Here is a 27,578-nt window from a genome sequence, read left to right as displayed (position 1 = left end):
GTTACACACAGGTGGGACTGGAACCCAAGCCTCTTGGTTCAGGGGTAGGGACACCACCACTGCTCATCAAGAGTCCTCTTAAGATTGTGTTAAAATGAGCACTGTTCATCATATCCACCTGAACTACCAATATACTTTGCAAAAAACAGGCGTAATGTAGCAAAACAAATTATACCAACTGGCAAAAAAAAATCCTTTCTGTCTGTTCTTCATTTTTTGGGGACTCCAGAACTAGGGGCAGAGTCTGAGAATCAGGGTCAGGCCGTTCCAGAGGAAATGTTAGGAAGCAGTTTGACACACAAAGGGTGGGAGAGGTTTGGAACTCTCTTCCATAAACAGCAGTGGATGCTGAATCAGCTGTTAATCTTAGATCTGTCTGAAGTAAATTTTTGTTAAGCACAGATATTAAAGGGATATGGGCCAAAGCCAAGTATATGGAGTTAGGCCACAGACCAGCCATGATCTCATTGATTGGTGGAACAGCTCAAAGGCTGAATGGCCTCCTCCAGTTCCTGTGATCCTAAGTCTGTCTATCCAATGCCACCTTGTTCACGTATTCAGAACATCACTTACCTTCACCAAACTCATTGAGAATGACTGCAATTCTCTTATTGTGTTGTTCCGTTAGAATGTAATTCAGAAGAGTTGTTTTCCCAGCACCTGTCAAAATATAAATTCTATATTCAGGTTTTTTCAAAGGAACAAAACAATGTTTCAGAAGGAAAATTCTCATTTTCTACAGCATCCCTTTTTTGATCATACCTCCCACAGCTAGCAACATATGTATTAATTATTCTACATTACACTGACACTGAGTTCAGAAGACTTGAAGAAGACTTTTACGCACCGATAACCTCCATGTTTATCATTTATACTCAATTGAAAAAAATCGACACTTCCATTATTAGCTGTTCTTGAATTCTTACCAACAGAGAATGGATGTTCTGGAATCACAGAATCCCTACAGTGTCAAAGCAGGCCATTCAGCCCATCGAGTCCACACCAACCCTCTGAACAGCATCCCTCCCAATAGTATGAATGGAGTGTCGACAGACACTATCTCTCTGCCTTAATTAATCAGTTGTTAGGTCATCCCTGCACTTGTTATTCAGCCTATCGACACTCCACTCACATCATCTGTTGACAGCCTTAGAATTATCTTGCCATTATCTCTCTGCTTACATATTCTGTCCCTGTGTGCTTCCCTCCACTTCACCTGATGAAGGAGCAGTGCTCCAAAAGCTTGTGATTTTAAATGAACCTGTTGGACTATAACCTGGTGTCGTGTGACTTCTGGCCCTGTCCACCCCAGTCCAACACTGGCACCTCCACATCAACATTCTGTAAGTTATGGATTACTGCAGGAGGAAATGGTATAAAAGAATAAAATCATAGATGACAAACAGAAAGACAGGCAGTTCAGCACAACCGGCTGAAATTCTCTTCTGTAGAAAATCTTAGTAATAGCTGAGTATAATCTGCTCACTTAAACCTCCAAGTCTTTTATACTGGGTTTCAAACTGGTTAATAGCTCATAAACAAGAATATAGACTTTATCTTTACTGTAAAAATACATTGCCAACAATGGCAATAGCATTGGCTAAAACTGCTTCTTTTTCTCCTTTCAATCATACAGAGTACTCTCTAATCTTATCAGAAAAAGAATACACATCCATCTAGTATATCAACATCCTACCCTGTTCCCTGGCTGACATCACTGTCTCAGGCTTGCTGCAATGTTCCAGCGAAACTCAGCACATGCTGAAGGAACAGCACCTCATTTTCCACTTAGGGACTGTGCAGCTACCTGGACTCAATATCGAATTCAACTATTGTAGAGCTGGAGCACCTTCTCTCACATCCATACCCAACCCCCACAATACCAGGCCTTGTCATTACATCCTTTTCAACTGATGAAGGGCTTTTGCCTAAAACGTCGATTTTCCTGCTCCTCGGATGCTGTCTGACCTGCTGTGCTTTTCCAGCACCACACTAATCTAGAACTTCGTCATCACATGTACCGCTACCACACACGGCCCATTGTCAGTTACTAATAGGCCCCATGACAGCTATTCATTCTCCCAGACCGACCTTGACTCATTCCGTTGTCTGTCCAACTGTTTTCCTCTCTCCTTGGATTCCATATCTACCTGTCGTTTATTCTTCCCCCTCCCCACCTTCTGCATCAATACCAACCCCTTCCTCGCTAACATCAGTTCTGAAGAAGGGTCACTGGACTCAAAATATTAATTCTGATTTCTCTCCACACGGGCTTTTCCAGCAATTACTGTTTTAGTTTCTAGTATCCATTACCTGATTATTATTATCTTATGAGTGTCATGTTTACTTTGCTTTTAGTAAAGGGGACTCATTCTCTCTCTTTCACTTACATCCATATTACACCTCGTTTTCTTTCTCATCACCATTAACAACCCTTATGTCTTTTTACACTGGACCTCGACATCATCTGTCCCCTTGCCTCACTTCCCCTTAGCCAAAAGTATTTTTAAAACTTTTCCAACATCCTTTTCGACTGTGAAGAGTCATATCACAGTTGAAGAATTAACTCTGTTTCTCTCTCAGATGTTGTCAGACCTGCTGAGTTCCTCCAGCAAATTCTGTGTTTATTTCAAATCTCCAGCAACCGCTGTATTTTGCTTTTACTTGACTGTTGTATTCCTCATGTTATTTAGATTAGATTAGATTAGATTACTTACAGTGTGGAAACAGGCCCTTCGGCCCAACAAGTCCACACTGCCCCGCCGAAGCGTAACCCACCCATACCCCTACATCTACCCCTTACCTAACACTACGGGCAATTTAGCGTGGCCAATTCACCTGACCTGCACATCTTTGGACTGTGGGAGGAAACCGGAGCACCCAGAGGAAACCCACGCAGACACGGGGAGAACGTGCAAACTCCACACAGTCAGTCGCCTGAGGCGGGAATTGAACCCGGGTCTCTGGCGCTGTGAGGCAGCAGTGCTAACCACTGTGCCACCGTGCCACCCACAGTTATCCGAAATTTCAAATTTTGTTTCAATTTCCTTAGACTCTCACGTGCTCTGTGATGGAGCTATAATCACGGAGGAATGCAGCTTATACAACCGCCTGAATTACCTCAACAATACTTGCCTAAATATCCGGTTATGATTGTCACTGGGATCCGTGCACTCCCCAAATTGGAATCTGTTTCAATTGGGATCAGTTTGGGGCATTCTTCTTCATCTTCTTCCAGAGGTACATCAGCCATGCTTTCCACAGTGAATCAATAAACACTCAATAAAACCTGAGGTAATTCAGCACCATCGTGAAATATAACAAGATAAAACAAATCAGATTTTAGTCATGACAAAGTAAGAAAATTGAAATGTATTTAAGTTTGCCTTTGTGTTTGCAAAACTTCAAGAAGATACAACTTGTTATCTTGCTTTTTCCACTCTCTTTTCATAACACTAATTGTTCTGCATCACAGGTACTCAACACCCTGCAGCAAATGGTACAAATAGTCATTTTTCATGAGTTAAGCCAGACAATAAGTGGTTGGAAAATATTCAACCATGCTGACCTCACAGCTTGTTTTTTGTGCGACCGTTGGTGGAATAAAATATTCCAAGGTTACTTGCCATTACGTTTTTCCTTGCAGCATCACTTAATGACTCTGGTCTTCCATCTGACCACAAAACTGCCCTATTGTTACATTTCCCTCCTCCTTCTCCCTGCTTCTATACTTGTTTATAACCTGCAGCATCTTTTTCCAGTTCCAATGAAAAGGTATCCACCTTAAACAATAACTCTGTTTTTCCCTCTACAGATGCTGCGAGATCTACTGAATATGCCCAGAATTTTCTGTTTGTATTCCCCATCCTGCTGATGTTGCTGTATTTTGACATTTGCAAATCTTCAGGCCAGCAAATTCAAAAACACAAATAAAATACTGGAGGGTTCTGGAAGAGTGAACTGGAAATTTCAGAAAGAGCAAAGCAACTCTCAGGGAGAACCTTGAAAGCCCAACAGTAAGTCAGACCAAACAGAGCAACAAAGTGGTGGGTCACAGGGAGAATACCGACAAGTTTGAATCCTGGATGACTAGGGACAGCCAGGGGGAGAAAGGAGAGTATTGAGGGCAAGTCAAACTCTAGGGCACTATTTCAGGTTCCAAACGATAGCTGTAAAGAGCTTACCTCTTGATTGTAGACTGAAATGGGAAAGAGACTGTTTTAAAACCAAGAACTGTGGAAGGGATTGCTGGACTTTTTAAAAGTAAGTATTTACTGTGAGTGCAGTTTACACCGTAAACAAGCCATTTATTTACGACTTGTCATCCCTCCAAAGACCAATGACAAAACTTTTCTTTCGGGGAATAACCTGTTCATTGCCATCCATTACAAGGGCACCGGCCCCCTAACCCAGCTACCATCACTAGAGCTCATTACACCTCACATCTGCAAGGACTCCATCCCGTTCTCCCAGCTCCTTCGCCTACATTATATCTGTTTGAATGATGCCACCTTCCAGACACGGCTTCCTCCTACAATAACCATGGGTTCCCACCCACTGTGACTGGCAGGGGACCCTCAACTGCATCTGACCTACCATCTATGCTTCCACCTCGACCCCTTCCCATCTCTGACAACAGCATGATCAGGTCCCCCTTGTTCTCATTTTCATCCCACCAGCCTCCGCATTCAAATCATCATTCTCCACCATTTCAAACAACTCCAGTGGATCACCACCACCAAACACATCTTCCTGTCACACCCCACCCTCTTTCATTTTGCAGGAATTATTCTCTATGGGACATCTTAGTCCATTCCACAACCACCCACGGCACCTCCCCATGTAACCACAGAATGTCAACACCTGCCCCTTCCCCTCCTCCCCGCTCACTATCCAAGAGCCTAAACGGTCTTTCCAGGTGGGAGGAAACCAGAGCACCCGGAGGAAATCCACGCAGACATGTGAGAGGAGTTTGAAACAAAAATTAGAGTTTTAACTAACGCAGCAATACGTTGACAATTTATAACAGATGACCTGTAGTTAGATTGCCTTTATTTTAAATAAATACTAACTTGTGTTCAGTACTGTATAAAAGCCAAGCCCATACTATCTGTCCACCTGAGTCTTAACAGACAGGTAAAGTAGTGAATTTCATATGCTTTTATAAAATCTTCAGCTTTTACGATGACTATGGGAACAGTGAAGCTGGAATTCCATCACACTATCCCAGTGAGTTGTGACACAGCAAAGCAATGCATCGGTGTTTAACTTGTGCAAAGTTTAGAACTGATCCTGATAGGATTAATAAATTGCAGAATTAAAACAAAAATTTAACTATCGCCATGAGATAACTAGGCAGAATATATTTTTAATGAAGCGAATGATTAAAATAATGACAAATATTAACTAATTTCTATCATAGTTTTAATCAAATTTGATAGCATTATTTTATAAAGGGGCCCTGGGGAGTGTTGCTGAACAAAGAGACCTTGGTGTGCAGGTTCATAGCTCCTTAATAGTGGAGTTGCAGGTAAGTAGGACAGTGAAGTAGGCATTTAGTATGCTTTCCTTTATTGGTCAGAGTATTGAGTATAGGAGTTGGGATATTACATTGCATTAAATACATAGGCAACTATGTGATGCAGGAGAACATAATATGTAAATGGCCTAACAGTTACCAATCCACTTAATCAATAGAATTCTTAAAATCTCTAAAATCCAGGTGTTGGAAGCACAATATATTTATATAATATTTTAACACTATATTCTCCAGAGCAGGATTCATCACTGAAACCCTGACTGCATTTACGGGCATTAAAGAAAATAACGATGGCATTTGTGAAGCAGAATTCAGCCTTCTCACCTTGTCTCAAAACAACCTTCGTGATCTGTACAAAAGACAGCTGAACTGTCAGCGTTATGTTCAGTATTCAACCGATCTGCTAAGAAAGTTGAGAAATCTAAACAACTTAAAATCAAGCAGCAAAACTATCATTGCAATGCAGTATCACAGAACTTTTTTTGCAAAAAAAGTCTGGTTTTGCTTACCAGACAAAACAAACAAAATCACTAATATAAGGCCAGTCTACTTAAAGAACAGATTCCACAAGCCACATCCTGCAATCTTAATCTATATTGCGTTTATGTTGAATGTAAAATTTATTCACGAAAAGGGCAGGAAGGGAAAGAGATGAAGAACACCCCTAGCAGACTATTAAATGAAGATTTAATTGAATGGCAGAGTTTCCCACCTGAACTGAGGAAACTAGATGGCTATGCTAACTAATAGGTTTGACTGACTGATATATTGTCACATGTACTGAGATATCATGAAAAGGTACTGTCACCTAACATTGCCCTTTTGGCCTCTCGGGTGTTTCCTTTCTTCCTGGTGGTGGAATATAAATAAAGATTTACGCACTCGTTCTTCACTGTGTCCTACACCTGCACACAAACAACAAGGGGAATACATAAGCACTACCGCTGTTAGGCAGTAATGTAGGGCTTATTTAAAAAAACAAAAGTGCTGTCTTACGTACTATACAGGCAGATCATACCAAACAAAGTGCATCAGGGTAACAGAACAGAGTGCAGAGTACAGTGTTCCAGCCAGAGAGAGAGAGAGATCAGAACTAACACGTGAGAGGTCCATTTATGAGTCTGATAACAGAGGGAAAGAAGCTGCTCTTGAATCTGTTCATTCATGTTTTCACACTTTTGTATCTTTTGCTAGACGCAAGAGGGTGGAAGGCAGTATAACCGGGGTGGGAGGGGTCTCTGATTATGAAGAGAGTGTAACCGGGGTGGGAGGGGTCTCTAATTAGGAAGACAGTATAACCGGGGTGGGAGGGGTCTCTAATTAGGAAGACAGTATAACCGGGGTGGGAGGGGTCTCTGATTATGAAGACAGTATAACCGGAGTGGGAGGGGTCTCTGATTAGGAAGACAGTATAACTGGGGTGGGAGGGGTCTCTAATTATGGTGGCTGCTTTCCCGAGGTAACAGGAAGTACAGATGGAGTCAATGGAAGGAAGGCCTGGCTTGTGTGATGGACCAAGCTGTGGCCATGACTCTAATTTCTTGCAGTCTTGGGAAGGGCAGTTGCCATACAAGTTGTGATGCATCGGGATAGGATGCTTTCTATGGTGTAACTATAAAAATTGGTATGAGTTCTTGAGGGCATGCTGAACTCCCTTTGTGCCATATTAATCATATTTCAACTGATTTGCACCATATGTTACTTGGAATAGACTGTCTGATTAGATTGTGCAGAAACTGCAGGTAATGATAATGCAAGACCGAAATATGGTTTTATACCATAATAATGCACTGTGGAGGAGCAACAGACTGTCAATTATCAATGAAAGGTTTGACACATGCACTAGCATAGCAATACACATTCAGCATCGTGGTGTTACAAGGTGGTTATTACATACCATGAGAGAAAAATGTCATAGAGCCATAGAGACGTACAGCACGGAAACAGACCCTTCGGTCCAACTCGTCCATGCTGACCAGATATCCCAACCCAATCTCGTCCCACCAGCCAGCACCCGGCCCATATCCCTCCAAACCCTTCCTATTCATATACCCATCCAGATGCCTTTTCAATGTTGCAATTGTACCAGCCTCCGCCACTTCCTCTGGCAGTTCATTCCATAAACGTACCACCCCCTGTGTGAAAAAGTTGCCCCTTAGGTCTCTTTTATATCTTTCCCCTCTCACCCTAAACCTCTGCCTTCCAATTCTGGACTCCCCCACTCCAGGGAAAAAACCTTGTATGTTTATCCTATCCATTCCCCTCATGATTTTATAAACCTCTCTAAGGTCACCCCTCAGCCTCTAACGCTCCAGGGAAAAAGCCCCAACCTATTAAACCTCTCCCAATAGCTCAAATCCTCCAACCCTGGCAACATCTTTGTAAATCTTTTCTGAACCCTTTCAAGTTTCACAACAGCCTTCCGATAAAAAAAGTCATGTTGACTGAAGCTCCTGAATTAATTTGGAATAGAATTCTCGCTGAAGCTAATTTCCAATGGTTCATGCTGCCCAATGAGATGCACACACACACACACACACACACATATGAAGGTGTTGTGATTAATTTATTTCTAAACTGCCATTCAGGACATGCTAAGAATAATAGTCACCAAGAATTCAGACTGTGCAGCATCGACTTACTTTGCTAACTACTAGAGTTCATCTTGAAGCAGGAATCAAATGTATCAATGTTCCCAATATTACATACAGTATTTCCAGCAATCTATCCATTAAACCAGAAGAAATAGGGATAGGAGGAGGCCATTCAGCCCCTTGAACTTGCTCCGCCTTTCAATAATAACACAGCTGATCCAATATATCACACGTTCACATTTCAGCATTTTCCCTGTACCCCTTGAGTCCCCTCCTGATCAAGAATCTGTCTGTCTCAGCCTGGATTATATACACAAGTAGCCCCTCCACAGCTCTCTCTGGCAACGAGTTCCAAAGACTCACAACCCTCTGAAACTAACTTCCTCTACATCTCAGTCTTAGGGCGGCTCAGTGGTTAGCACTGCTGCCTCACAGTGCCAGGGACCCGGTTCAATTTCTGTCTTGGGCAACTGTCTGTGTGGAGTTTGCCCATTCTCCCCGTGTCTGCATGGATTTCTTCCCACATTCCAAAAGATGTGCAGGTTAGGTGAATTGGCCATGCTAAACTGTCCATAGTGTTAGGTGCCTTACTCAGGGGTAAACGTAAGGAAATGAGTCTGGATGGGTTACTCCTAGGAAGGTCAGTGTGGACTTGTTGGGCCGAAGGGCCTGTTTCCAAACGGTAGGGAATCTTGAATTGGCACCCCTTTCTTCTGGGACTGTACCCTCTGGTCCTAGACTGTCCCATGAGGAGAAACATCCTCTCAGCATTGACCCTGTGAACCCCCTTAACAATCTGATATGTCTCAAGGGGGTCCCTTCTCGTTCTTTGAAACTCCAGTGAGTAGAATCCCAATCGATTTCACCTTTACTCAGATGACAATCCCTGCATACTAGAGATTGTCCTAGTGAACCCTCTCTGAGCTGCCTCCAATGAAATGATATCTGTCCTTAAATAACGGACCAATACTGTTCCAGATCCCAATGCAAGATGGTGGTAGAGTAACAGGGTTGTGTGTAGGCTCTTTCCCGGGACCTCTCCACTCCCATCGGCTTTCCTGCTTTGTTTCACTTTTGCTTCTGCTCTTTTCTTTCACTTAATTTCCTCTTGGCCTTTTCTGTCCTTTTCTGTGTTGAATTAGTTGACATCACCGGGTGTGGCAGTGAGACTGGGCCGCATGCAGAGTGAAGGATGTAGCTTCACCGGCGATCAGAGGCCGGTGAGAGAGAGACCATTCTCCCAGCGATCAGAGGTCAGTGACAGAGAGACCATTCTCCCGGTGATCAGAGGCCGGTGACAGAGAGGCCATTCTCCCGGCGATCAGGAGCCGGTGACAGAGAGGCCATTCTCCCGGCGATCAGGAGCCGGTGACAGAGAGGCCATTCTCCCGGAGATCAGGGACCGGTGACAGAGAGGCCATTCTCCCGGAGATCAGGGACCGGTGAGAGAGAGACCATTCTCCCAGCGATCAGAGGTCAGTGATAGAGAGACCATTCTCCCGGCGATCAGAGGCCGGTGACAGAGAGGCCATTCTCCCGGCGATCAGGAGCCGGTGACAGAGAGGCCATTCTCCCGGCGATCAGAGGCCGGTGACAGAGAGGCCATTCTCCCGGCGATCAGAGGCCGGTGACAGAGAGGCCATTCTCCCGGCGATCAGAGGTCAGTGACAGAGAGACCATTCTCCCGGCGATCAGGAGCCGGTGACAGAGAGGCCATTCTCCCGGAGATCAGGGACCGGTGAGAGAGAGGCCATTCTCCCGGCGATCAGGAGCCGGTGACAGAGAGGCCATTCTCCCGGCGATCAAGAGCCGGTGACAGAGAGACCATTCTCCCGGAGATCAGGGACCGGTGACAGAGAGGCCATTATCCCGGCGATCAGGAGCCGGTGACAGCAGCAGCAAAGGTCCTCCAGGGGGAGGGGGGGTGGTTGGGGGAGTTGGCAGCGGACTCTTCAAAATGGCGGCTGACACCTGCAAGGCGATATCTGCAGCTAAAGCAGGCCTCGTGGCCCAGTGGCCTGGCCTGGCCGGGCCGTGGAGACAGGGACTCCTGGCTCTGGGGAGAGTGTGGGTTCAGCAGCACCAGCAAAGTGGGCCCAGCGGTGATGAGATGGTGCCGAGAGTGGGGAGACTCCTACACTGGGGGGGGGGGGGGGGTCTGACACAGGCAGCAGCGAGGGGGTGGAGGTCTTCCTTGATCCTCAGTACTGGCGTGGACTGGGTCAGAAAGACTCAGTCTGAGCTTTTTAACTTCACTAGTTTTCTAATACATTCCTGTTACCTATAATGCTGGACTGTTCATTTCTTTACTTCTATAAATTTTTTTGTTTCCTAAGAATTTGATCTTTAATATCTGTATCTAGGTACCTTTGCACCTAAGATGGTGCAGTTATCTAAACCTTTCACTGTATTTAAGTACATGCGACAATAAAACTAATTCTATTTAATTTAGATGTGGTCTCTTGTACAGTTGCAGTAAGACATCCCTACTGTTATACTCCAACCCCTTTCAAATATGGGCCAACATTCCATTAGCCTTCTGATTAACCTGTCAAGATGATGCCAGATATGGTCAACTCCTTGCAAGCTCCTGTGTGCAGATCTAAGTTTCCTAGTTCCTACAATCATTCTACATTCTTTAAACTTAAAGCATACTTTTAAAAATTATTAATAAGTATGTTTTATCTAAACTCACAGGTTTGAAGCTCCTCTGCTGTGTTTTTGTTTTGCTGCTGTTTAGCAATTATTTACTTGATCTGCCTGTATTGCTCGCAAGACAAAGCTTTTCACTGTGCCCCATACACGTGACAATAAAGTTAATTCAATTACCTGCTTACTCTGTGTGCTAGCTTTCTCTGTTTTCATGTACAATTCCCCCCTCCCCTCCCCAAAGTCCCTTTGTGTTGCAGCTTTCTGGATTTAATAATATTCCAATCGCCCTATATATAACATGAGCATTAAAACATGGGGAGTAACATATTTTTCCTCACCAACCTGTTCAGATGTGTTATTTACAGCTTTGGAGCAGGTGGGACTTGAATCCAGGTCTTCCATTCAGGGGTAAAGACACTACCACATGAGGCCAAATCCTCAAATATTCTCTTAAACCCTCTCCGTATTTCCGGAGGAGATTTGAGAATCTGACGCTGTGCTCTACCGGCGAGTTTGTTTAAATCTATAATATTGCAATCTTAAACTAATCTTTGCATTCTGCAAATTGCAGGTTTTTAAATGTTTTGTTCACAAGCATCTTGGTATTTTAGCGGCAGGAGATAGTACTAGAGTAACATTGCAGGCTGCGAGGAGTAAATTACACAACTCAGCTTAAACTGAGAAGGATTAAACTCTCACCATCACATAAATACGGTAATGCCAACATTCAGCAAGCTCCCGACCAGCCTGGAAAAATCGCCAGAGGAGTTTCCGCTGAACTCAGTGTCGCGATAGAAAGACTAGCACCGCCTCGCTGATGCTTTTCCTTTCTCTGCCATGTTTTTGTTTAATGATCGGCCCAGTACAGTGACTGTAGTAAAACACTTACTTCAGCAAAAGGGCCGTGTAAGTCACCCTTTAGCGGAGCGGGTTCCCACGGGGCTGCAGCTGTTACTGTATCATTCCGGGAATTGTTACACTGGCAGCGGGGAATCCCCGCCCGCTACACACATACACACACACAGTGATACTCCCAGATACACACACACACTGATACAGATACACACACAGTTACTCACTCACACACACTGATGCACTCACACAGAGACTCACACACTGATACTCACAGATGCACACAGTTACTCACTCACTCACACTGATACACACACAGAGACTCTCACTCACACACTGATACTCACAGACATACTCACACACACACTGATACTCACACAAACACAGATACTCACACACACAGATACATTCACACACACTGATGGTCACACACACAGACACTGACATGCACACATACAGATACTAACACTCACACACACACTGATACACTCACACAGACCCTCACACACAGATACACACACACAGATACTCATACACACACACTGATACACTCACACAGACCCTCACACACAGATACACACACACAGATACTCACACTCAGACACACACTCACACTGATACTCACACTCAGACACATTCGCAATGACACACACTCTCTCACTCACAGACACTCACTCCCTCTCAGGGGGACAGCCTGCCCTGGGGTGGTGGGGTGGTGGGGTGGCTGTCTCTGTAGCAGTGTTTAGCTGCAGTCCCCACCCAGCCCGGGCTCCCTCTGTGTGTGTGTGTCTCTCTCTCTGTCTGTGTCACTTTCCGTACTCTCCTGGGGCCACCTCCGCCTTCCCAGGGGCGCAAATACCAACGCCCTCCCTCCCCCCCCCAGCGCAAAATTCCAATTGCCCACCCCCAAGGGAGCAGACACCCACACCCCCTATTCCAAGGGGAGCAGATATTAATAGCCCCCAGCCTCCAGGGGAGAAAATATTAACAACCTCCACTCCCCAGAGACTAATAATCTGCATCACCTGAGGCAGCAACCTCACGGGAATACCAACCCCCCCCCCTCCCCTCCGCGGTTTAAACCCTGTCTACAATCTCTCTCTCTCCCACCGCAGGAATGCTTACCCAACCTCTCCACCAGGTACTGTGATCTCCCCCACCTGCCGAGCTGAAACCCTGCACCACCACCATCCTTACCATTCCCCCCTCCCCCGGTGACACCCTCATCCTGTGAATGAATAAAATTAAGTAAACACTGACATCAGGGTAGATGTGGGCACTTGGTGTAATCATACCTGTTCAGAAATAGTTTAAATGCAGAGCATTTGTGTTCTTTTGTTGTTTTCACACAGCTAGTTTCTGGTTTTTTTTACATTCAGCAAGGGGCAAATAATAAAAATCCATATAAGGTAATATACTGTTAGACTAGATTCCCGACAGTATGGAAACAGGCCCTTTGGCCCAACAAGTCCACACCACCCACCCCTCTACCCTATATTCGCCCATAACACTATGGGCAATTTAGCATGGCCAATTCACCTAACCTGCACATCTTTGGACTGTGGGAGGAAACCCACACAGACACAGGAAGAATGTGCAAACTCCACACAGATAGTTTTCCAAGGCTGGAATCGAACCTGGGACCTTGGTGCTAACCACCGAGCCACCGTGCCACCCCAATACTGTTAATACTGTGTAAGACACTGTAAGCTACAGGGAAAAATTCCTCTCCAAACCTGCACAATGACATAAAAAGTATTAAAATTGCAGCCTATATTAGTGCGCCATCTGTTGATCACTGTATAAGACTACAGATATACACACAAGGCACCCTCCTCTGGCTAAACTAGAAATAATCTGTCTCACCCTAAATGTGCAGTTCACCTTCTGATGATCTTGGTGTCTAGTGTCGATTATGCTGAAGTCATACTGGTTTTGAAAAGTTCTTCTGTTTGTTAGAACCCTCGCTGATTTCTCTTTTTTTTTGTTTTAGTACTGTGAAGTGGGTTGATGATGATATTTGGACTGTGATCCTAACATGGCCTGTGGGAATTTTATTGGAAGCAACAATCAGGGACAAGATAAACTTTAATTTGCAAAGGCAGGGGTTAATACAGGAAAAACCAGATTGTCAGAAGCATTGCCTATTAATATCCTTACTGAGCTAATAGAAAAATGGCTGATCAAGTGAGTATAGTCAATGTGTATTTAGAATTCCTACTGTGTGGAAACAAGTCCACACCGACCCTCCAAAGAGTCACCCACCCAAACCCATTCCCCTATAATCACCTCTGACAAATACACCTAACCTACACATCCCTGAACACCTTGAAAATTTAGCACGGCCAATTTGCCTAACCTGCACATCTTTTGGATCGTGGGTGGAGACCAGAGCACGCGAAGGAAACCCACGCAGAGACGGGGAGAATGTGCAAACTCCACACAATCGCCCAAGGCTGTAATCAAACCTGGGTCCCTGGCAGCAGTGCAAACTGCTGAGCCACAATGTTGCCCATAATGAACTTGCCAAAAATAATTCAATGGTCGCAGCTTGGCTCAGTGACAGAAATCTTGTTTTTGTGGTTCTGAAGAAGGGTTACTAGACTTTCAACGTTAATTCTGTTTTCTTTCCACAGATGCTGCTAGATCTGCTGAGTTTTTCCAGCAATTTCTGTTTTTGTTTCTGATTTCCAAATCTGCAGTTGTTTGACTTTTTTTATTGGTGGTTGGATATTTTTCAGATTGAGAGGTGGATTGCGCTAGAATTGCCAGTTTGTAGTATGGTCAATCAGTTTTGGGATCAGGATTCTTTCAATATTTGCAAATGAATGGGTATAGGAGTAACATTGTAATAGTGTCCAAAGATATGAAAGTGGCAAAGAAGTAGGTAGTAAATGAAGGTACCAGTCAACTTTAAGATGACACAAGCAAAGTGATAAAATGGACAGATGTACAGACAGCTAGGGTTCAATGCAGAAAAGTGTGAATTGATGCACAATGCAAGGACAATAATGATAAAATATACTCTAAATGGCATGATTATGAAAAATTCTGGATTAGTGGTACTGGAAGAGCACAGCAGTTCAGGCAGCATCCAAGGAGCTTCGAAATCGACGTGCTCTTCCAGCACCACTAATCCAGAATCTGGTTTCCAGCATCTGCAGTCATTGTTTTTACCTACCTGATTATGAAAAATGTCAATGAGACACAATCAAAAAGGACCAATGTGATATATGATTATAATGCACAAGTTTACTTTGGTTATGCATTGAAGAACAGAATGTAAAAGCAAATAGATCATGATGGAACTTTATATATGACTTGCCAAGCTTCAGCTGGTAATTTATAGATAGTTCTGGGCCAACACAATCCAGGAAACATATCAGGGTCTGGGAATTTCTACCCTAAGAGGTAGTGGATTGTGTTTCCATAATGATTTTAAAAGACAGCTGTACTTAAGAATTATGAACTTGTGGAACAAAAGGTAAGATATGAGTCTGAGAACAGTTACTCTTTCAAAGATCCAGCAGAGGGCTGAGTGTAAGAGCAAATTACTGCAGATGCAGGAATCTGAACTAAAAACAACAAATGCTGGAGATCACAGCAGGTTAGGCAGCATCCATGGAGAGAGAGAGCAAGCTAATGTTTCGAGTCTAGTTGACTCTTCATCAGAGCTGACGTGTAGTGTGAATGGGGCAGCATTTATTGCTATACTTTGGGTGGGGAAGTGGAGTGCTGAGGGGGGGAAAGGTTGAATGACCTCTTCAGTCGGAAGTTTCTGTTATTTTATAAATCTGAGACACACGCTCTAGACACCCAGGTTGGAATTTTGTACTGCAAGACATTGTTGATTGACCAGCCAATGGGGTACACTAATAGAAACTGTGACAGCTAAGGCTCTTCCCAAGCACCTCCAGAAAACTCTGCCAGTCAGTGTCCTAACTATTACTGCATTTTTCAATGGACAAATAGTGGAAAGCTTATCCTAACCCTATCATATAAAGTATTGCTTTGCACAGTATAACCTATAAGGGGTCAGTTAGCTGGATGGTGTGTTTGTAATGCAGAATGATTCCAACAGCACAGATTCAATTCCTGTACCAGCAGTGATCAACACAAAAGTCCTGCCTTCCTAACCTTGCCATTCTGCTGAGGCATAGTGACCCTCATATTGTTTGTTATCTACCATGCCCCCTAGAGTTTCTCACATCTGATTATTGCCACATCTTACTACACATGTTCCTGGAATAACACACTAATAACTTGTTGGATAATAGCAGAATCTGGAACTCCTCAGCATCCCTTGTGCCGTAGCCATCTTTAAAAGCCCATTGTGTAGCCAGATGAACACAGTGGTTGAAATTTGCCCTGGACATGACAAATAGGGAAACTGATGCCCTACTTTGCAGGCAGTGTCCTGGAGTCTTGCTGGGAAAAGTGGTGCCAAAGCAGGACTTTGTCTCCCAGGACCAGCAGTGGAGGTCATGACACCAGACCATGCCAGCCTGCTCTGAGGTTACCATCAAGGGTAGAGCAGCCTCAGCCATCTGGAGGAACATTCAACACTGTAGCAAGAAGATCAATGTTTTCCTCCGCTCCATCACGGTATGTTCCAACATCTTCTTTCCAACACATTGCACTCTCTCTGTCACTGCTCCTCTACCCAACTCCCACCAAGGCTTACACTCGATTACCCTGACTACTGTCTGCAATGTCTTCCTTCGTTCACTGCCACCCACTCCAACTCCCAACAGCACTAATCCTGAATACCCTCTTACTGTTTAATCACCCACTGATTCCAAAGAGATTTACCAGTATGTTGCTGAGTATAGAAGACTTGAGTTATAAAGAAAGGCTGGATATTTTGGGATCTTTTTCACTGGAGTATAGGAGGTTGGGAGGCGACCTGATAAAAGTTTATGAAATCATGAGAGGTATAGATAGAGTTAATGGTAGTTGACTTTTCCCAAGGATTAATGATTCCAAAATTAGCAGGCGTACTTTTAAGGTGAAAGGAGAGAGATTTTAAAAAGACATGAGGGGCAAATTATTTACACAGAGGGTAGTTTGCTTTTGGAATGAACTTCCTGAGGAAGTGGTGGATGTGGGTACAATTTTAAACTTTAAAAGACATTTGGATAAACACATGAATAGGAAAAGTTTGAGGGATATGGGCCAGTAGCAGGCAGCGGGGACTGGTTTCATACTGTACGACTCAGTGAGTATGACTCCAAATGTGAATGCCTTTCACACATTTTAACAAATATTTTGAGAACAATCGATAAAATTCTCTTCTCTTCATACTAATATCCAGTTCTTACTTAGTTTGGGATTATGTTCAACATGGACTGGTTGGACAGGAGGGTCTGTTTCCGTGCTGTATGACTCGATGGCTCTTAGCAACACTTCCCGACCTGCACAAACAGTAGCAGTGCCATTTTCACATCCATTAATCCCTGCCTCTGTCTCATTTAATGAGGAACATAACCAACAATAGGGCCGAAAGCCTTAGGAGTGCTGCCTGCCATTTGGTTATTATCCCTAATGAGGAGAGGATCCTGACACTGACAGAGCCCAAGTACAGCATGGACTGGTATTAGAGACTGCCCTTGAATTACTGTGTCCGCACTCCTGAGAGAAGGCTATCCCCCTTGACTTGACTAAGCCCTGACAACAGCTGTGACAGGCTGCCTGGCTTTGAGCATAGACAGCAATACTATAAATCTGGTATCTACGGCTGAGGGGACAAAATACAAAAAAAAAGGAAAGACCAGGCAGGGTTGCCGTGAGTATTCAGGCAGGCTCAGAGTTAGTGATGACAGCGAGAGGAGAGCTCAGAGATGCAGCCTGGTGCAGCCTTGGGAGTTGGCTGTGTGTCCTTGCTGCAGCGTTAAAGTGGCTGGTGCAGCCACAGGTGCTGCATTAAAGTGTGGCAACATCCTGTGAATGGATTGGAGATGTGCCGTGAGGTTGTTAGAGGCTGGCGCATGCCATACACCAATGTCCATGGATGTGTGTGCATGTGGCAGTGCCTGTAGAAAAGGTCCTCAGATGTTGGTTACCAGTTTCCAATTTGAAAGTCATTTGGAGCAAGCAGCGAGTTGAATCACAGCAGGAGTTCTCTCTGGTTTCCTTGTCATGTTTTCCTGCTGTCCAGCTTGTTTGGTAAATTTGGTAAGATTAGAGGTGACTATTAACGAGGTGAGTTGTGCCATCACCAAGGCATTTCACAAGTGTACTGAAGAAGGGTCGCTGGAGCCAAAACGTTAACACTGATTTCTCTCCACAGATACTGAGCTTTTCCAGCAATTTCTGTTTTTGTTTCTGATTTCCAGCTTCCACAGTTCCTTCAATTTTTATTGAACAAGCATTAATCCCCATCAATTGGCATCTTGCTGCTGCCTGGTGAGAATCTTGCCACACTGCTTATGAAACGTGTGGAAGATGGAGTGAGATGATTTCTACATCGAGGTGGGTTCCTACTTCACTGGTAGCCTGATCCTGCCACCCTTTTCTCCATTACCACTGCTCAGACCTCCAGAAGATTCCAACCCGAGTTTCTTTTGGATCAATTTTCCAAAGGTTTTTTTAATTACGGGAAATGTTGAGCCAAGGATTATCGAACCCAAAAGTGTCCCTCCAGCACAAAACTACCACAAAGTAAGAAGCCTGATGAGGTAAGGAAAAACATTGCAGGACTCTGGAGCATTGAGTTTTTACTCAGAATCCTGGTGCTCTTGGTCATGTGAAACTTGCCCCAAGCACAACCGACGTGAACTTCAATGGAAGGGAATATCAGACTATCTGGAAAATGGGTTTACCAATCTGATTTATTAGTTTCTCACTGGATGCATTGATCACAATGACTCCACATAGAAACAGTATCTATTCATCAATTCACATATACTATGATCCCTGTAGAGAGCAATAAAGGTTTTCAAAAATGGAATTTTCTGTTAATAACTGCACAGGAAGGCAAAATAGATGTCACATTTTAAGACTTTTACTGTAACAAATTACTAAAAGCACAACTAACATAATTTTAAGGTGAGAGGAGAAAGAATTAAAAGTACCGGTGGACGGCATGGTGGTACAGTGGTTAGCACTGCTGCCTCACAGCGCCAAGAGGCCCGGGTTCAATTCCCGCCTCAGGCGAATCTCTGTGTGGAGCTTGCACATTCTCCCCGTGTCTGCATGGTGTCCTCCCACAATCCAAAAATGTGCAGGTTAGGTGAATTGGCCATGCTAAATTGCCCATAGTGTTAGGTGAAGGGGTAAATGTAGGGGAAGGGGTCTGGGTGGGTTGCGCTTCGGCGGTTCAGCATGGACTTGTTGGGCCGAAGGGCCTGTTTCCACATTGTAAGTAATCTCATCTAACCTGAGGGGCAACTATTTCACATAGAGGGTGGTTTGTATGTGGAATGAGCTGCCAGAGAAAGTGGTAGATGCAGGTACAGTTACAACATACAGTACAGAGAAAACTCGATTATCCGAATACCAATTGTCTGAAAATTGGATTATCCGAAGGAGATCTCAAGGTCCCGATGGAAACATGACATCAAAGACGTGTTTCCAACAGTGATCGCATCTTTTGTTTACAGTGATTAAACAGGCGCCGTCTTCAACTGACGAACCTCCCGCCCTCTCTCCCTCCCCACACGTTCCCTGGAGTTCTGCACTGGGGTGTACCCTAACCCCCCCTTCCCATATATTCTCTCCAACATTGTCCTGTACAGGGTAAAGGTGGAACCTGTCAAAAAGCTGCAGTAAAAAGTTGTGTGTGTGTGAGTGTGTGTGCGCGCGCGCGCACTATTTGGAGACTTACCCCTCAAAGGCAGCAGCAGCAGCAGTAGCAGTATGATTGTTGGTGTCCAGTCCAGCTGTCCTGGAGAAGGGACAGGTATCTATGGGGTTGGGGTAGTGGGGGGTGGGGGGCGGTGTTGGATGGGGTTGGGGGCGGGGAGTGTTGCATGGGATCGGGAGCAGGGGGAATGCTGTGAGTGGGGGCAGGGTAGCACGGGGTTGGGGGCGCTGTTGAACGCAGATGGGGGCGAGGGGGTGTTGGGGGCGGGGTTGTCAGCGGACGGGCTCGTGTTGAATGGAGTTGGGGGGGTGGGGCCTTGCGCGCTGTGTGCTGCTGTAGTCACCTGAATGAGGAGCAGACTTTAAAAACTCCAAACCCCAGAGGAAAGGCATTTGATCAATTAACTGAATAATCGATTATCCGAACGAAATAGTGCTCACCCATCACGTTCGGATAATCGAGGTTCCCCTGTAAAAGACATTTGGACAGGTACATGAATAGGAAAGTTTTAGAGGGATATGGGCCAGATACAGGCAAATGGAACTTGTTTAGTTTGGGAGACTTGGTTGACATGGACAAGTTGGACCGAAGGGTCTGTTTCCGTGCTTCATGACTGTAGAATGTTATAAATGAATTCTACTTGATAGGCAACTTATATTTTAAAACTACAATAAGGAACATTTCTCTTTTGTACTTATCACACTCTCCATAATACTGTTAAAAATCACATAACACCAGGTTATAGTCCAACAGATTTATTTGAAAGTACAAGCTTGTGATTGTGTGATTTTTAACATTGTCCATCCCAGTCCAACACCGGCACCTCCACATCATGGTCTCCATGATACAACAGTGCTGGTGGCAAACAACCTACTGTTGTCCCAACTTTAGATGGCGCCACACTTTACCATTGCCCCTGAGCAGTAACTCTGTGTTTCATAGAACATAGAACATAGAAAAGTACAGCACAGAACAGGCCCTTAGGCCCACGATGTTGTGCCGAGACTTAATCCTAATGTAAAATATATTAACTTAACCTACGCATCCCTCAACTCATTGCTAACCATGTGCACGTCCAGCAGTCACTTAAATGTCCCCAATGACTTTGCTTCCACCTGGCAACGCATTCCATGCATTCACAACTCTCTGCGTAAAGAACCTACCTCTAATGTCTCCTTTATACCTTCCTCCTAATATCTTCAAGTTTCCTTCAGTTTTTGGAGAGTTTTTCAATTCCACTAGCATCTCAGTAGAATAATGTTGCCTCTCCTTTGGCCACACAAGGATGAGTCTCCAGGTTGCTGAGATGGCTGTGGACAGCAACTCATTGACTACAGACTGTCTCCCTCCAACATATGCCTTCAGTCACTTGTAAACAATCTGCAATCGTTATTTCCTGCTGACAAAACAACAGTTGTTTTCCTCTCTCTTTTTTTCTTTTGCAACGAAAGCTCTTGGGGAGACAGGCCGCCTACTTGCGGAACGTTTCAGAGAACACCTCTGGGACACCCGCACCAACCAACCCAACCACCCTGTGGCAGAACATTTTAACTCCCTCTCCCACTTCGCCAAGGACATGCAGGTCCTTGGCCTCCTCTATCGCCAGACCGTGGCCACACGATGCCTGGAGGAAGAGCGCCTCATCTTCCACCTAGGAACCCTCCAACCACATGGGATGAATGCAGATTTCTCCAGCTTCCTCATTTCCCCTTCCCCCACCTTATCTCAGTCCCAACCCTTGGACTCAGCACCACCTTCCTAACCTGCAAACTTCTTCCCGACCTCTCCGCCCCCAACCCCTCTCCAGCCTATCACCCTCACCTTAACCACCTTCCACCGATCGCATTCCCAACGCCCCTCCCCCAAGTCCCTCCTCCCTACCTTTTATCTTAGCCTGCTTGGCACACCCTCCTCATTCCTGAAGAAGGGCTTATGCCCAAAATGTCGATTCTCCTGCTCCTTGGATGCTGCCTGACCTACTGCACTTCACTTTTCCAGCAACACATTTTTCAGCTCAGAGCCTACAAGTCTACTTACTGGTAACACTGCTGACTGTTCCCTTTTTGTTTCCAGGTGTGAGAACTTCACACTTTACTCAGCCACTTGGAGTATTGTGAGTGGATCTAGACATGACTCCCTAGGAAGGATAGATTGGCTTTGGAGAGAGTACACTACAGATTTACACATATTATGTCTGGACTTCAGGGGTGAAGTTATCAGGAGAGATTGTAGAAATTAGAGCTATTTTCTTTGGAATTTAGAAGGTAAGGGATGATTTGATTGGAGTCTCAAAGATATTAACAAAAAAGAACAGGGTAGATAAAGATAAATTATTTCCACTGGCTAGGGATTCTACACCTAGGGAGTATAGTCTGAGAATTAGGGCCAGACTGTTCAGGAGAGATGTTAGGAAGCACCTTCTACAGACAAAGGGTGGGAGAAATTTGGAATTCTCTTCCACAAACAGCAGTGGATGCTGGATCAGTTGTTAATTTTAAATCTGAGATAGATTAGTTTTTGTTAAGCAAGGCTAAAGGCAGGGATCTGGAATTTGGCCACAAATCAGCCATAATCTCATTGAATGGTGGAACAGGCTGGGAGGGGCTGAATGGCCTACTCCTGTTCCCGTGCTTCTGTGTTCCATTCTCTTGCCGAAGCCAGGCTTGTTGTCAGGGCAGGATATGACACCCCCCACCCATTTCAATCAAACATTAAAAAGACAGGGCAGAACTTAATACCTCCATCAAGCCAGAAGTAGCAATGTGAAACTAGTCAACATCAGACCTCCATTCAGTTACTGCAAACATTGTGAAAACAACAACATAAAAAACTCACAATTCACTTTAGGTTCATACAATTCATGAACCCTTTCACTAGATTACCAATTGGTGTCAAAATTATTTTGGACATTTTAAGTCAAATTTTAAATTAATTTCTTGAACTCCATGGATGTTAACATGAGAAAGGTACATTATTTTTACTGTTTTCTTTATAATCACAGTGTATCATATCTTTCTCTTTGGTGTAGACTATTCAAGCACAAATGCTTCATACTCTGTATATTGTGGTGTACTGGGATGTCTTGCATCCAGATTTAAGATGACCACTGGTACAGATAGGGAAACAACACTGCCCAGCACACTGCATGATGCTGATCACAGACTCGGGTACAGTACCTACTCCAATGAGAAGTAACATCATGTGAGCCACAATGCATACAAAGCAGAAATGCATGATGGTAGCAAAGGAGAAACAGGAAGCTTGATCTCAGAGGACCAGTTCACTTCCTTCCTCAGCTGCTGTATTTCAGAATGCACCAGGGCTACTCATAAAAGGAAATTATTATCTAATTGAGGTAACTCTATACAATTCACTTATATCTGCCTCAGAAAACCAGTATCATGCAGCGAAAAGTGTGCAGGATTCATTTATGCATTCATGCAAACATTCATAGACTTGCAGTCTCCTATGGTGCATGTGGCGTGCCCAGTGGTAAATTGTTAAGAGTTCCTTCTTATTTCACAGAATCAGCAAAGCCCTAAGATGTTACGTACTTATAATCTGTATTTTATCAAGAAAGGTAATCTGTTTTTAAATTGAATCTTACAAAACTTCTCCCAGCTCACCACAGCACAACAATGAGCGCCCCTCAAGCTAAAGGTTGAGACAGAGAGGCAATGGCCTAGTGGTATTATCACTAGATAATACCCACCCCTTTCCGCCTTCCGCAAAGACACCCCACCACCAGGGATATATTTCCCTCCCCACCCCTTTCCGCCTTCTGCAAAGACACCCCACCACCAGGGATATATTTCCCTCCCCACCCCTTTCCGCCTTCCGCAAAGACCGTTCCCTCCGTGACTACCTGGTCAGGTCCACACCCCCCTATGACCCACCCTCCCATTCTGGCACTTTCCCCTGCCACCACAGGAACTGTAAAACCTGTGCCCACACCTCCTCCCTCACCTCTATCCAAGGCCCTAAAGGAGCCTTCCACATCCATCAAAGTTTCACCTGCACATCCACCAATATCATTTATTGTATCCGTTGCTCCTGATGTGGCCTCCTCTACATTGGGGAGACTGGGCGCCTCCTAGCAGAGCGCTTTAGGGAACATCTCCGAGACACCCGCACCAATCAACCAAACCGCCCCGTGGCCCAACATTTCAACTCCCCCTCCCACTCTGCCAAGGACATGGAGGCCCTGGGCCTCCTTCACCACCGCACCCTCACCACCAGACGCCTGGAGGAAGAACGCCTCATCTTCCGCCTCGGAACACTTCAACCCCAGGGCATCAATGTGGACTTCAACAGCTTCCTCATTTCCCCTTCCCCCACCTCATCCTAGTTTCAAACTTCCAGCTCAGTTACTGTCTCCTTGACTTGTCCGACCTGCCTATCTTCTTTTCCACCTATCCACTCCACCCTCTCCTCCTTGACCTATCACCTTCATCTCCTCCCCCACTCACCCATTGTACTCTATGCTACTCTCTCCCCACCCCCACCCTCCTCTAGCTTATCTCTCCATGCTTCAGGCTCACTGCCTTTATTCCTGATGAAGGGCTTTTGCCCGAAACGTTGATTTCGCTGCTCGTTGGATGCTGCCTGAACTGCTGTGCTCTTCCAGCACCACGAATCCAGTATTTGATTTTCAGCATCTGCAGTCATTGTTTTTACCTTATCACTAGATAGTTAACCTACAGACCCAGGTAATATCCTGGGGACCAGAGTTCGAATCCCATTACAGCAGATGGTGTTGTTTGAACTCAGTTAAAATCTGGGAGTATGAGTTTAATGATGACTGTGAATCCATTGTCGATTATTGGGGAAAACCCATCTGGTTCACTACTGTCCTTTATTGAAGGAAACTACCATCTTTACCTGGTCTGGTCTCCATGCAACTCCAGATTCACAGCAATGTAGTCGACTCTTAACTGCCCTCTGGGCAATTAGGGACAGGCAATAAACAGTGGCTTGGCCAGCAATGTCCTCATCCTGTCAATGAATAAAAGAAGTTATAAAGGTTAATTGTCTCAATGTCAAAAAAAAGCTATTTCTCAGATAAAGATAAAGCCAATGCTTAGTATCAAAACATCATTTGTCTGTTTTTTTAAATAGTGGCCGTCATAAAGTTTTGATCAGTATAAAACAGGCTGTGAGCAACAATTTTGTGCAGAACCTTCCCAGGAGAAACTCTGAGAGACCCCATCACAGAATGGCTTCCTAGCCAATGGAAACATAAGGAAGACGGCAGTACAGAAATCAATTGCTGTTCTGCCAAAAGACATCAGGCAATCAGCAAGTGTCACAACAGCAGATATAGGGAGGAATAAAAACATCTCTCTCTCTCTCTATATATATATATATATCTGTCTGTCTGTCTGTCTCTCTCTCTCTCCCAAATCCTGTTGACTGGCTAAATCCAGACAAACAACAATACTCAGTACAGAATCCATCACAGCAGCTGAATTATACTCAAGTTTTGAACCCCTTCACTTTGGAAATACTTTCAAATGAGCCAGGCCTGCGACATTCTTACAGCTTGATCTTACTTTCATCTTTGCAAGTTTTTTTTACCCTTAACTACTTTTAATCTTTTTAGCTAATAATCTTACCACGTACCTGAATACCTACCATTGTAGTTTTGCAAGAAACTAAGCTTTGTCTCGTTTAAAACTAAACTTTATTGCTTTTTTGTATATTCAAGCACTTGGTAATTATAAGGGAATTATAAATGTGCTGTAAAATTTACACTTCAACAAACTATTCAGGGAATATACCTTTGATTGTGACAATTAAGGGCTCATCTGGGGTCATACCCATTGCAAAATAAAGTCAAACTTGTACTAAAAGTCATAACTGTATCTACTGTGGAAAGAACCAAATTTTGGACTGCAAATAATTTGGAAGTTGAAAGGAACTGACAGTTCGAACTGAAACAAAATCACAAGTTATTGCAGCAAGCTTTGAGATAAAAATATTAACAATGACTTAAAATGGCAACTTCTGTTGCACAAGAGTTTATTGATCAGAAGGGTTGAAATTAGCAGGAGTTAACATCCTCAAATATGGAATGTTTAAATGATTTCTAATCAGGTGGCCTTAAGATGTAATGACTGTGATGAGGCTGGCCAGGTCAATCTCATAGAAGATGAGTTCCCTAGATGGGGCTGTTAACCTGGTCCAATCAGGGAGCCCTGGCTGACAGATAAGAACAGGAGTGTTCACTCTTGAGAGCTGGCTCTGAGGGAGCTGGATCAGTGATAAGGACTTTACACGTGTAAATACAGACGGACTTGGTGACGAGATACTGACCTCTGTGGTGTTATTTCATAGGATCTGCTCGAAAACAAAGAGACTGGAATTCTGGAGAATTCTGGCTAAACATTTTATATTCAATTCATCGTCATAACTGACAGCAGAAACTGTATCACTCTGGGTTACTTTATTCCAAGTAGAACTCGAAAATTGGAAACTGAACTGGAGTTTAAAGCTTGAGAAAAGGAGCTAGAATTTCAGGCACAGAGAGAAAGAGAGAATTAAGAGAAGAAGATAAAAAGGAAATTCCATTCATAGAAACAGGAATTGGAGCTGCAAGCACAGAAGTACAGAGACTGAAGGCAATTTAAACTGATGGGGAAAATCTTGCTCCACTGATAGCAGCTCATAACCTTGAAATGGGCACCAAAGCTCTACATTTGTTTTCAGATTCGAAGAGAGGAGTGTAGAATTCATCCTCTCTGCTTTAAAAATGCAGATTCAACTTCAATTAGCCCAAGAGATGTGGGACACTGCTGATCCTGGGTCAGTTCACAGGAAATGCCCAACCCTGCAGTGACTGCTGCTTACAAACAGACTAAGGATGCAATGCTTAGCGCCTGTGAACTTGTGCCAGATGCATACCATCAGCAATTAGGCATTAACGTGAAAAATCCACGGCAAAGTATCTGCAATTCGAAAGAATGAAAGAGATTGCATTAGACCGATGAATGAGTAAAACGATACTGTACTACTAGGGAATAAAGAAATTAACATGGTTATAGGAATTCAAAAATATCTCCTGTATAACATTAAATGCACATTGGGCAGTAAAGGGTTACCTCAGCCAGCACAGCTGCCGTCAATTCTGAGGACTATCAGACTGCAGCATCCTTGTAGACATGGATCAAATAGTCTGTATCATTGAGGCAAAGATAGGAGGGAGACCAGAGGATGAAATAGATTCTAAAGAAAAGTAGAATCAGAAAACAGGAAAACCTTTCACAAGAACTACAGAACTGTCCCTTGTCCATTTTAATTGTGGTAAATGAGGAAACGAGCTGAAAATGTGTTGCTGGAAAAGCGCAGCAGGTCAGGCAGCATCCAAGGAACTGGAGAATCAACGTTTCGGGCATACGCCCTTCTTCAGGAATCTTCTTCAGGGCTTATGCCCGAAACGTCGATTCTCCTGTTCCTTGGATGCTGCCTGACCTGCTGCGCTTTTCCAGCAACACATTTACAGCTCTGATCTCCAGCATCTGCAGTCCTCACTTTCTCCTCGTAAATGAGGAAATACAAAGGAACATTACTGGCATTCAAATAAAGCCACAGATAATCTCTGCACCATTGGTGTTCATAATCACTGAAGTTGTAACCATTATGCCAACGGAAAGGAAGGCAAAATAAATCCACTAGGATTTTCTGTGAAATGGGGAAATGGCTTCCATTGCTTCCAAAGTACAGGGGAAGACCATCAGGTCATAAGACATCTAAACAGAAGTAAACTATTCAGCCCATTCAGCCCATTCAGCTCCACTATTCAACAGGATCATGGCTGATCTGATGTCTTAATTCCACTTTCCTACTTTCACCCCATTGCTCTTGATAGACTTACTGATTGAAAATCTGTAAATCTCAGCCTTGAATATACTTAATGACCCAGCCTTGATAGTTGATCTGTGGTAAAAGAATTTCACAGATCCACTGTCCTCCTCATCTCTGTCTTAAAAAGACCACTCCCTACTCTGAGATTATACCTTTTGGTCTCAGACTCTCCCTTAAGGGGATACAACCTCTCTGCATCTACCCTCTGAAGTTCTTTAAGAATCTTGTATATTTCAATAAGGTTACTTGTCATTCTTCTAAACTCCAATAAGTA

At 44.2% G+C, this 27,578-nt stretch overlaps 1 protein-coding gene across 8 annotated transcripts in view; it reads right to left on the bottom strand.

The window, feature by feature from the left end:
- Positions 1-11,822, bottom strand: part of cbwd (COBW domain containing) — a 61,932-nt gene extending 50,110 nt beyond the window's left edge. For 2 of the 8 annotated variants that reach the window (XM_072590917.1, XM_072590981.1), the window contains exons 1-4: positions 11,128-11,478; positions 5,864-5,942; positions 3,136-3,289; positions 574-660 (exon numbers count right to left, since the gene is read on the bottom strand). In XM_072590917.1, the coding sequence (XP_072447018.1) occupies positions 574-660; positions 3,136-3,253 (205 nt within the window). In that variant the 5' untranslated portion in view covers positions 3,254-3,289; positions 5,864-5,942; positions 11,128-11,478. The other 6 variants (XM_072590952.1, XM_072590963.1, XM_072590934.1 and 3 more) reach the window with 6 other exon arrangements.
- Positions 11,823-27,578: the final 15,756 nt, after the last annotated feature.

This window comes from Chiloscyllium punctatum, chromosome 2 (assembly GCF_047496795.1).
Source record: "Chiloscyllium punctatum isolate Juve2018m chromosome 2, sChiPun1.3, whole genome shotgun sequence".
Classification (NCBI taxonomy): Eukaryota; Metazoa; Chordata; class Chondrichthyes; order Orectolobiformes; family Hemiscylliidae; genus Chiloscyllium; species Chiloscyllium punctatum.
This window is presented reverse-complemented; position numbering and strand designations above follow the sequence as displayed.